A 12,015-nucleotide genomic window follows, 5' to 3' on the forward strand; every position below is an offset into this window, starting at 1 on the left:
ATAATGGTGGGTGATACATTTAGTTTTGACCAAATAAGAAATAAAAGTATTATTTTGATAAACTATTTTCCAATAAATATGAATACTAAATGATATGTTGTTAAGGGAAAAATACTTACTCATTAAGCTCAAATTTTAATTATTCAAATAAGGAAATCCTTAGTCACACCAGAAAACAAAAGAATGACCTTTTTCATATATGTTTTTGTCAGCCCGCCAACTAACTATAGTTTGTTCCGCACCTAAAATAAGTTCTTAGAATTAAACTTATGCCCGTGAGGATAAGATCAAGTTATTGAACATGGGTAGAAAATATAGTCGATAAAATGGAGGTTTAGTTTCTCTTTATAAAGAGTTACAAAATTCAATAATTTATTGCTATAGTCTTATAATAAAATTAAGGAATTAAGAAAGCGCCAAGAGAATCTCTCTGCGTGTTCCCCTGTTGTCGTGTTTGTGCGATCAAGGAACTTGTCTACATTGAAACCTCACGTGCAAAGTGCTATTGCTTTTTTGTTTGTGTTAACAATCCCCTTTGAACATGATAATAAAAGGGTTACTTTGTTTGCTCTATTAGGATCTTAGTGTTTCTTCATTTCTTTGCCAAAACTGCTCTTACAATCTAAATCACTAATAACCTTGATCTTTCTTTCTTTGGAAAAAATCGTTCTTATTACTAAATCATTAACTTTCATCTCGGTCTATACTCTATACTTTCCTTTATCATCACCTCTTACACCCTTTCTATTTGTTTCTAGGAGAAAAAAAGCAGAAGCTAGCTCCTAAGCTAGTGAACGGGGCCTCTTTTCCATATCAGCAATTTCAACTTTATGTAAAAAAGTGATATACAATGGCCCTAGAAGCTGTGGTTTTCCCACAAGATTCATTTAATTATGGTTGCAACAAGGACTATTTGTACTCCTTAATAGGAGAAGCAAGTGGTGGATCCTACGGTTTCCAAAGAGCAGAAGAAGAGAGAGCCCTTCTTGGAATCATCAACAATAACATAGAGCAAGGTCTGCATGCAAATTGGGATTCTTCTCCTACAGTGTTGCAAAGTAACAAGGAGAAATGGGATTCATACTCTTCCCCTGAGACTGCCACTGCAGATCAATATTTGTTAGGAATTCTGCCTCCTCCTCCCTCCGTGGAAGCCAGTGTTACTACTACCACCACCACTACTCGTCGCAAACGACGACGCACGAAGAGTGCCAAGAACAAAGAGGAAATCGAGAACCAGAGGATGACTCACATTGCAGTTGAGCGCAATAGAAGGAAACAAATGAATGAGTACTTGGCTGTACTTAGATCTTTGATGCCTGCTTCTTATGTACAAAGGGTAAGTTTGATTTGGTTAGTAATCCAAAAAAATTACACATAAATTTTACACCTAGTTTTATATAATATGAAAAGGTGATTTCATAAACAAAACTGAAATTTGTACAATGCATAGCCACAATATTTTGTTTTAAAAGGCAGGGTTTGTTTTAAAATTGGCTTGAACTTATGTTAATTGCTGAAATTGGCAATAAAGCAGAGTGATCAAGCTTCTATTATAGGAGGTGCCATTAACTTTGTGAAGGAGCTAGAGCAGACTTTACAGTGCATGAAAGGCCAAAGCCAAAAGAAAACAAAGCAACAACCTCTTCCTGAGAATGGCTTCCCTTGTTCATCTCCCTTTGCTGAGTTCTTCATATTCCCTCAGTACTCAACGCGTGCAACTCAAGGCATGAACCAACCCACAAGCGATGTTATGATGACACAAAACCAGAATCAGAACCAGAACCAATCTTGTGCCATGGCAGACATAGAAGTAACCTTGGTGGACAGCCATGCAAACATAAAGATACTATCAAAGAAACAACCTAGACAGCTTATGAAGATTGTTGTTGGGATACAAAGTCTTAACCTCAACATTCTCCACCTTAATCTTACCACTGTGGATGACATGATCCTTACCTCTGTTAGTGTAAAGGTTGGTTTTTTTGTTGTTGCCACTTTCTGGTATAGGTTCCTTTCTCTCTTTGAATTTCATGTAAAAAGTAATGATTTTCTTTCCTTCTGTGTTAATTAATTTATTAGGTTGAGGAAAGATGTCAGATGAATTCAGTGGATGAAATTGCATCTGCTGTGAATCAACTATTACACACAGTGCAGGAGGAAACTGCTTTCAGCTGAACAAAACTTTGAAAATTGAAATAAAAGGGTTGCACCCCAACACAACCATAATAACCTTCTTCAAGTCACATGTGCATGCATCTGTATTACCATTTACCAGTTTACATGGAATATGCAAGTTCCATTTCAATAAGCTAGGAGAATATGCTTAATTATAGGGTTTTTGCTTCATGTTTTGTTTGTTTTTTTCTCTCTGCTGCTTCATATTAATGGAAATTAGTTTTATTGTGTTCCAATCTAATTAAAAATTACTACATACCTGAAAATAAAAATAAAATAATATTTTTATGTTATTTGATGGAAAAGAAAATATTGAGATTGATCATCCAGATATTAGGAGAAGAAGTAAGAAGAATAATTACAAAAAAAAAAAATCGGAGGGGACAACCGGTTTATGTTGGCGAGGACCTCCAGCTAGAAGTGTGTGTATTCACTTGTCAGTTGTCAATTATTAGCGTTATTTGCTTAGAATGTTTGTGGATCTCTAACATTATTAAATCAACGGTTATATTTGAATGCTCAACACTATTTTATAATCAATTAAATTATCTTTATATTTCTTTCACTTTTTTTTATCTTTTATCACCTTTAAAAGTTTATATGCATATATAAAAATCAATCTAGAAAAAGATAATAAAGATCTGCATAGTTATAAAACTCGGCTCAAACCGGCTGGTCCGACCGGTTCAACGGTGAATCAAACATGTATTCGGTTTGAGCCTCACATCTAACCAGTTTTGTATCAAATCAGGTTGACTAGGTTAGTTTAAGTCTAAAATTAGTGACTCGGGTGGTCAGACCGGTTGGACTGGCCGAGTCAATTAAAAAATATCTTTTTAAGAGGAAACTATCAAATTGTTGTCAGTGAAAACAAATACTTTTAACTTATTTGTAGTTATGTTTGTCATTTGTTGGTTTATATTATAACAAAATCTTTGTTGTTTAATTAAATTTTAAACTTATTGTACGTTTTTTGTTGTACTTAAAACATAGTTCATATGTTATTTGATGATGTTATCAACTTACTTGTGTCATTTTATAGTAGTAAAATCTTCTTTTTTGTTGTTTGATTAGACATGATAATGTTTTTAAATTTCGAGTATACGATTATTAAATATTGTTTTGTAATATTATGAATTTTTTAGAATTTTTAATGTAAACCGAGTTAACTGATCTAACTATTGACTCACTAATTGAACTAGTGACTCATTGATCCAATACCCTGACTGAGTCATTAACCGATTCAAGTTTAATAACACTGAAGATTTGTTATAATTTAGTTGTCCAATAATATTACTATGAAATTTATTTGAGTATAATTGTTATCAAGCTTTCCTTTTTATCAATATCCCTTAAGAAGTAATTTCTCTAGTAATTTTTATAATATTTGTTTGGGTATTTTAATTTGATGTAGAAAAACACAAAAAAACATTCAAAAAAATCATCAAATTAGTTGATAACATATGTAGTTTATCAAAATTATCATCAAGTATAAAAAAATAAGTAAGTTATGTTTAAGTATTGATTGATAATATTATTTCATTATTGACACTATATGTTGATAAAATGTATAATATGAAAACTATATATTACTAAAAATTATAATATTTATGCATCACCAAAGAGGAAAATTGTTATATTAATTATACAAATCTCTTCTCATTTCATAAAATTACTAGTAATTTTTTGAAAATTTGCTATCAAATCCTATAAACTCTCTTTTTAAAAGTTACACACTTCATTTTTTCTCCCACATAAGAAGTCTATTAGCTTATTAACTAAATGAGTTTGCGTCATTTTTAATTTGAGTTTGATGTATAATTTACTTAATTTTATTAAAGTCGTTTGTGGGTCTTGAATTTTACTTGTTTAATTTTTATTAGTAACTTGGTCTTGGTTTATACTAGATTATATGACACTTGTATATACTTTTTATTGGTGTATATTAACTCAGTGAACTATATGAATTATGAAGTTGTGTCAAGTAGCTAGCTGCATGGATTGTCTATGCACTGTTAAGAATGGATACCGCTTATGTAATAATGATTAATATATGAATGAAATATTTAATTGAATATAATGGTTGAATGTCATATTATAACTTTTCAATTCCCAATCCCATCCCAATAAGGGAAACAATAAGAGTGCCCTAAAATATCAGGAGTACATAGGACACATGACTCAATGAGTTTATACGTAAAGTAAGAATGTATATTCAATAAGAATGCCCCAAAATACTAGCATCTAATGGTATGCTATGTAAATATTTCATAGATAGAAGAGTATTCTTTAGACTCATATAACTTCTGGTACATAGAATCCTTCCACTATAGGAGAACGATCTTTTCATAGAAACCGGGCTTATATGCAGACACCCTTCAATTGAGGAACGACGCATTGTCTTGCACGTTTTTGAGTAATCACTTTCTTGCTTCAAAACATTATCCACTTGCAACTCTTTCTTATCTTGTATTTGATCAACAGGACAACTTTCAGGATTTTCTGAACAAGATTTTCCATATAGAACAACATCATGGTTCCCATTTGGATCATTTAGTACTCGAGAAGCGTGATGCTTAGAATAAGATTCATCATTTAATTCCATTACCTCACTTGCTTCTTCTGTTACACTTCTGTTTTCTAAGGTCTCATTGGTATTAACAATATTGTTGCTTAATCCACCAACTCTATCATTGTGTGAATTCTCCATCTGGGTATCTTGATCTCTTCCCAAGTTAACACTTTCTTGCTCTATTGAAGCCAAATTTGACATTGCTTCTTCAGTTGTAACACTAACATTGTTACTAGACACAATACTGGCTCGGCAAAGAGGACAATTGGTATGAGACCTTAACCAAGTGTCAATGCAAGGAATATGAAAAGCATGATTGCACTTTGGCAATAGTCTTAAGGTATCACCTTCCCTGAACTCATTCAAACAGACAGAACACTCGGTTCCTTCGATCAATCCTTCATCTTTTTTGTACTTGAAAACTTCGATGGAATTTATGATTGACTGCTGTAAACCAACTGTGGTGATGAACCACACAGGATGATCAACTTGGTTCTCATTTACAAACTGTTCATTGTTGTTTGATTGAGGAGGAATTGATCTATTGACTCTTCTGCCACACAAGTCATTATAACACTTCAATTTGATCACATAGAAAGCAGAAACAGCGAAAATGACTGTGAATAAAGAAACAAGGATGATCATGTAAGAGGGGACATGGTTAACTTGGTTTGAGTGATCAATATATAGTGGTGATGGTGGTGGAGGGAAGTAGTATCCTGGGTAAGAGTCACAATTGTAAGGGCATGCTGGGTCACAAACTCCATAACAATTTTGGGTTTGGTTTGCACTAGTTTCTGAAGGAAAGAGCTTTCTATGTGTCCACACCATTAGTGTGTTTTTTCTTAAGAAATTTACAAACACAATTTGACAGAAAGGAAATGAATGAGGAATGGATTCAATGGAATTGCTACTGAGAAGCCTAAGCTAGTTTTTCTCTGAACTAAAAGAGAAGGAAAAGTTATTTTAGTTTCACTGTCTCTTTCAAAGGTTTAGTGGATTTTGATGTGTTTGGTAATCGATAACAAGGTTGAAAGAACCTTAATGCCTCAATAGTTATTTAGTTGGTTTGTTTATTTAACAAGTAATAAGTTAAGGTAGCTGAGGAATTAAACAAGGCATTCTAGACACGAAGCAAATAGATTATTACCAAGGGGCAGACTATGATACCTGAACTACTTAATTTTATTTTTGGTTGTTGCTCTGTCTTCTACCCTGCCCAATAGGTAAATATGCATTTATACAAGCATTGAATCTTGTAGTTCTTATAGAACATGTTGCTTGCACAAACCTCTATTTCATGATTCTAGAATTTGTGAACCATATAAAAATTGTAGAACTAATTATGAATTGTGAGTTGTGTTAATAGGTAAACACAACAGTGATAAGCATCATGCATAAACACAACCTGTGTTGTTCAAATCAACTCAATCTCGCCACAACTATTAGCTTTGAGATAATAAAATTTAAATATAAATTGTTACGTGACTTTATCTGAATTTAGTTGGCTCTTTAATATTAAATTTGAATATAGTCATCTAAGTATACAATGATGACATTTCTTCCAAGTTTGTATAAAATTTATCAGTGCTCTAAAATTTATTGGTATAAAGTCCTTATCAAAATTGCCATATCCCAACTTAAAGTTTAGTGAATTCCCGTTCAAAAACAGCTTGGTGAATTCAGAATTAATCGATTTAATATTCTTGAAGACTTTCAGACAGTCATATAGGGACAGATTTCCGAATTTCCTTCAGGTTTTCTTTCTTAGATAAAAGCACAATCTAGATAATGAATATACCATATTAGTATTTTTGTTGTGAATGAGACTCCACTTTACCACTTCACCATCAAACCACCTTATGACTCTCTCATTTGGTAAGATCAAAATCTCTTCTTGGTCTATTGCTACATAGTTGAGCCATATAGTTGCCACTTAACAGCCATACTAAACTTCATACTTCCCTCCCACCTTTTACTTTAAACAATCCCATGTGACTCTTGAAATGAGATTTCAGATCATTCACAAGTGATCCTTTAATTATCAGTCATATGTCATAGGAGAATTTGCACGAAAATAAATAATAAATGACTTGTTGTCTCCACCTCATTTTTGCAGAAAAATGCACTTTGATTAGTCTCCCTGATGATCAATAACTCCACACTTGCTCATGTTCTCTTTTGATGCTATTCTGTCCTTGAAAAATAAAAACTATCCACCCGAATCTTGTTGCTTTTAGTGAAGCTTTTGATAACCATAAGAGTTTGTATATCTCCTCCTCACATCCATGTACCTGCAATTTATTGTAAGCGGATCTTACAGTTTAGGACCCTGCAAAACAGGACTCATAACTCAATGCTCTGTCCATTAAATTTGATCCTTATAGCCTACCCTGCCTAAGATAAAAGTTTAGTTATTATTGTGGCTGCAATGTAGGTTCCAACGAATCAAAGTGGGGAATTTATGTTCCTTTGAGAACTAACTGGATAATTTACACAATAAACAACAGTAAGTATCCTCTTCATTAATATAGAGAGACAAGTACTACAAAAAACAAATGAAACAATAATATGGTAAAATATTTATATCCTTTTATATACAATATAATAACATTTTTACCATTAGAAAACATATAAAATCATGTACTTACTCTTTCCATTAATAGAAATGATCATTGTTTCTAAATAACCTATTTACAAGTTTAGTTAGTATTCCTACTCATATCTTTGAAAGTCTTTCACCCATACAATCTAGATAACTAGGGTTACAAATAGGAATGAAAGATCTCATATCCCCATTGCCATTTACGTGGTAATCCAATCAAAATGTGTCATTTAATTAAAACAATTATAAAAATATAAAATAATATTTTTATATTATTTAGTTATTTTTATTGGATAGACACTTATATGTAGAAGTATAGACAGTGTTTCTTTTTTGGACAAAGGATTGATGACAAATAAATGGAGCTTGATAGATGCGTCCTATAAGGAGTAAGCATTCGAAACTCTTCCCTGTGTTGTTGACTTATTAATTAGATGGTCAAACACGAAATAGGTAAAATGTAAGTAATTAGAACTCTAAACCATAACCATGACATTAAAATGAGTTTATAGAAATTTGACTATAGAAATTTATCTAGAAAAATGTTTCAGATTAGTTGGGTTTGAGGCACTAAAATGAAGACATTTGAGTTAGAACCTTCTGGACGTGAGACAATTTCTTGTCAACTATACCAAATGCAATGCTAATTTTGATATAACTTGAAGACAAGATTTGTAATACATAAATATATTGCAATTTGCAAGAGAGTCACTAGTTGCCCCTTAAAATAATGTGTGACTACGAAGTGAAAATGACTAATAACTCATATAAAAGTCACACCTTTACAATCTAAGTTGTTTTTGTCCAGTTGCCACCGCCCCATGTATCAAATTCAATATTCAATACTCTTATAAAACTACACCATCCTCAATATTCAATACTAGATTCACATATAGATGGCAAACACAATCTTTACTCAAAAGTATACTTGCTTAGCCTTAGGTACATTCAGTAGATGTCAAGCTTCAAAAGTTGATCATCCTACTCATCATCATGGATTCAACTCCAAAATCAAATATAATCGTTTCTCTACTCCAGATCAGAACCTAGGCTTAAGATTTCGAAATGACTGCACTACAAAGATGTATGTATAATTATGTTAATTTTATGTCAAGTGCTTATTATAAAGCTATTTATTTAAGATTATAGTTTTGTGTTCATTATGCAGGAGCATGGTTGTATATGCTAACATACCATCAGGAGCTCCACTTCCTGTTGATCCTAATTCTCCTGGTCATTGGTAAATATCAACTTGTGTTTATCTCCTTTTAGTTTAAATTAAATATGAATTTTCAATTGATTAATAGTTAAAGAAACAATCTCTAACAGGAAGATTTGGATCCTTGGAACAATAGTCACAATTCTTCTATCCTTTTCAAGGGGTAAATGGGGGTCTTTGCTACAACTGAAAGGTAAAAAAAAAAATAAGAAGATCTATGTTAAGAGTTAACCATTAACATAAGTGCTATGCATTAATTAGTTCTGAATCCTTTTGGGTAGATAAAATTGGAACAACAATAGATGAAGCAGAAGAGATAGCAGACATTGTAGAAGAAGTTTCTGAGAAGGTGGACAAGGTGGCAGAAGAGGCTGAAAAGAAACTTCCAGAGGGTAAACTTCAAGATGCTGCTGAGTTTATTGAAAAAGTAGCTGAAGATATAAACAAACATACCAGGAATGCAGAAGATGCATTAGAAAAGGTATTAACCTCTATCTTACAAATACCAACTCCCTAGTCCTTTTTAATCATATTGCATTGTTACCTAATACCTTGTTGTATATTCTAACTAAAAGTTAAAAACTTTAAAGCATCATAATTCATAACCAGACAATTCTATACTCATGACTGAATGTATCAGCTATTGGCTTATGAATATCCAGATGTGCCTTTTAATTGCAGGGATGTGAAATATCAATCCCATATAAGTTAGTAACGTTAATTGTGTGTATGTTACTACCTAGATTTAACAATTTATTATGAAAAAAATGAAAGTAAATACACAGTTAATAAATCATATATTATTAGTGTAAATGGACAAATGATGTGGTTACCTTCTAAAAATATTCAATCTATATACTTATGTCAGAAAAAAGTTCTCTAAAAATTTAAGGATAAATTAAAGTATCATTGTGAAAATAATATTATTGTTTGAGTTATGGGAACCTATCCTAATATCTCGCTTGAAAAAAATTCCGCACATGCACAACAAAAGTCTCTGAGCTTGTAACAATTTCTCCACGCACATCCATTAAATTGTATAAGGAGTATGTATATTGAAAAAGTTTAAAATAAATCGTTAAATTTCTTCTCAATATAATAAATTTGAAAGTCAACTTATGGTATAACAAAAAAAGTCAACTTATGGCTGGTTAGATATGGGTGGGATGGTTTGTCTCAGTCTTGTAATTAATACTTAGAAGTTTCCTATTAATATTGAAGAACTTTCCTTTTAACAAAAGATAAAAGAAGACAATTAATCAATTTATTTGAATTAAGTTTAATATCAATTTGTAAGAGTTTGTATAGTATCAAACAATCATTTATCATTTATATGCTAACTATTATTAAATATTAATAAAAGTAATAGAAATAAATTATAGATGATATATTAATCAGGTAAAAAACTTATAGAAACTTAATATCATTTGAAATTTTCACCACTTGCTTAATTATTCAACATGCATGTTGCCACAAACTCATTTTTCAATCAAAATGCCTTGTTCAGATTTCCTTCAGGCTAATATCTTAACTTGATATAATTTACTTCTTTCATAAGACATCATAAACTATTGGTTGAGAAATCTTGGTCTAGGATTTGAATAAAACATTATGACGAATTTGGCTAAAATCGAAATGATTTACATCCATCGAAATTATCTTTTGACAACATAGAAATTGAGAAATTTTATACTTTAGTAAATGTCAAGAAAATTTTGTCTATGACTCTATGACTTGAACAAGTTCGTTATGAGTTTAGTTTGATGAAATTGCAGGTAGAAGGCATGGAAAAGGAGTTGGAGTCCTTAATAGAATCAACCCCTCGTCCAGAAAAAACAACTGTTGTGGCTACAAAGGCACAAGACCAAAAGTAAAGGAATATATTTATGCAAATCAATGAAACAATATTCGGGTCATATTTTAAATTGTAACACGTCTATTTATTGACATCGTAAATTTTGTCCAATCCACTGGATATCGAACAACACGTATCATGCATATCCTCTCATCTTCTCAATATATTTTCATTATTTATCTCCACGTCCTTATCGTTGCCTCATTTTAAAAAAGATAAATTGAGTTATACAATTTTATTTTTTCACACCCATTGTTCACATTTTATATCTTATCATTATTATCTTTCAAGTAACATAGAACATCCATATCATGAAGCAACAAATTAGGTTGTGCTACATAACCTGGTTGTGGCACATCCTCTCTTTTCTCTTCCGTTTTAATCATTTTTTAATAAAGGGTTATCCAAGTACATTGTGTCCCCGGACAAGTTGATTGTAACCACGTAGCATAGGGTAAAAATATAAAAAAATAGTTTAGTTGATTATTTATGAAGTTTTAATGGTTTTAAAACAACTCTAAGTAATTTGAAATTTTGCATTATCCGGATAAATTTGAGTTTGACAATGGAGAATGGTTTAAAGATATTGTGGAACATGGATAATCCAAATGTTATTTTGAAGTGTAATTGTTTAGAGGCATGGGCATGATTTGTTGAAAGCAGTGCATAACATTGGTGATTTACTGGCACTAGGTTGGGTTGTTGAAGTTCGTTTTGTGCCATGGAAGACAAACATGTTGACAAGTTTTATGACTAAAATCTCACTCATCAAATAATTTCAAATATTGGGATGTAGCTTGTCTCGCCCCGATTTTCGGCTGCACGACTTTGTTTAGAGTCGTCACTACATTTTATAATTAAAAATGTAGAAAAATCTTTTAAGCCCAATTACCTTGGGCTTTTGGATTTTTGATATCCAAGTTCGGGAGTCGGTTACAAGGTAGGGAAGGTATTAGCACCCTACCCGCCCGCCTTAAGCGGTACCCTTAAAAAATATATGACTTTATTATTATTATCATTATTATTAAATTTTATGATTAATTAATCAATTATTAAGAAGAAAAAATAGTTTTTTATTATTATGCCTGACAAGATTGACTCTGGTGCTACGTACCCCATTAAGGGGTCAAGGCTTACGTAGTTCTTTAAGTAGAAAAATGTTTGTTGGTTGAGTGTATTTTAATTAAAGAAAATATATTTTTTAGTCAAAAATATATATTTTGCAAGTTTTGTTTATCATTGAAAAAAGTTTTTTATTTATTTTGTTATTTAAAAAATTGAACTAAATTAATTTTGAGATTTAATCGACTGAAAAGAAGCAGCGTAGTGCGACCTTTCGAAGATGATCTGAGAAGAAAGAGGCCTCCAGGGTGACCTTCTCTCCCTCTTTGATTAAATATCAAAATTAATTTATTTTTTTGAAAAGCTTATTTGTCATGTTTTTATTTATAAGAAAAAGGTTAAAAAACAATTTATTAGTCTATCCAAGTTATTTCAAGAAAATGATTTTTATTAGAAAAGTTTGATTAATAAATAGATATATAAAAATTATTTTTTGTTTATTCCATAAAATTATTTAAATATAT

The 12,015-nt window shown here is 31.4% G+C and overlaps 3 protein-coding genes across 3 annotated transcripts; 2 read left to right on the forward strand and 1 right to left on the reverse strand.

The window, feature by feature from the left end:
* Positions 312–2,226, forward strand: LOC109361175 (transcription factor bHLH94-like). Its single transcript, XM_019606531.1, has 3 exons — positions 312–1,339; positions 1,538–1,975; positions 2,083–2,226. Exons 1-3 carry the CDS (start codon positions 851–853, stop codon positions 2,176–2,178), a joined length of 1,023 nt encoding a protein of 340 aa, XP_019462076.1. The 5' UTR covers positions 312–850; the 3' UTR covers positions 2,179–2,226.
* LOC109359642 (RING-H2 finger protein ATL54-like) lies at positions 4,394–6,189 on the reverse strand. The gene is made up of 2 exons (XM_019604341.1): positions 4,855–6,189; positions 4,394–4,803 (listed from the first exon to the last, which is right to left on the reverse strand). The coding sequence occupies exons 1-2, from the start codon at positions 5,579–5,581 to the stop codon at positions 4,394–4,396; spliced, it is 1,137 nt and encodes a 378-aa protein (XP_019459886.1). The 5' UTR covers positions 5,582–6,189.
* LOC109361176 lies at positions 8,200–10,611 on the forward strand. The gene is made up of 5 exons (XM_019606532.1): positions 8,200–8,439; positions 8,524–8,595; positions 8,685–8,767; positions 8,856–9,055; positions 10,350–10,611. Exons 1-5 carry the CDS (start codon positions 8,252–8,254, stop codon positions 10,446–10,448), a joined length of 642 nt encoding a protein of 213 aa, XP_019462077.1. The 5' UTR covers positions 8,200–8,251; the 3' UTR covers positions 10,449–10,611.

The sequence above is a fragment of the Lupinus angustifolius genome, chromosome LG11 (assembly GCF_001865875.1).
Source record: "Lupinus angustifolius cultivar Tanjil chromosome LG11, LupAngTanjil_v1.0, whole genome shotgun sequence".
NCBI lineage: Eukaryota > Viridiplantae > Streptophyta > Magnoliopsida > Fabales > Fabaceae > Lupinus > Lupinus angustifolius.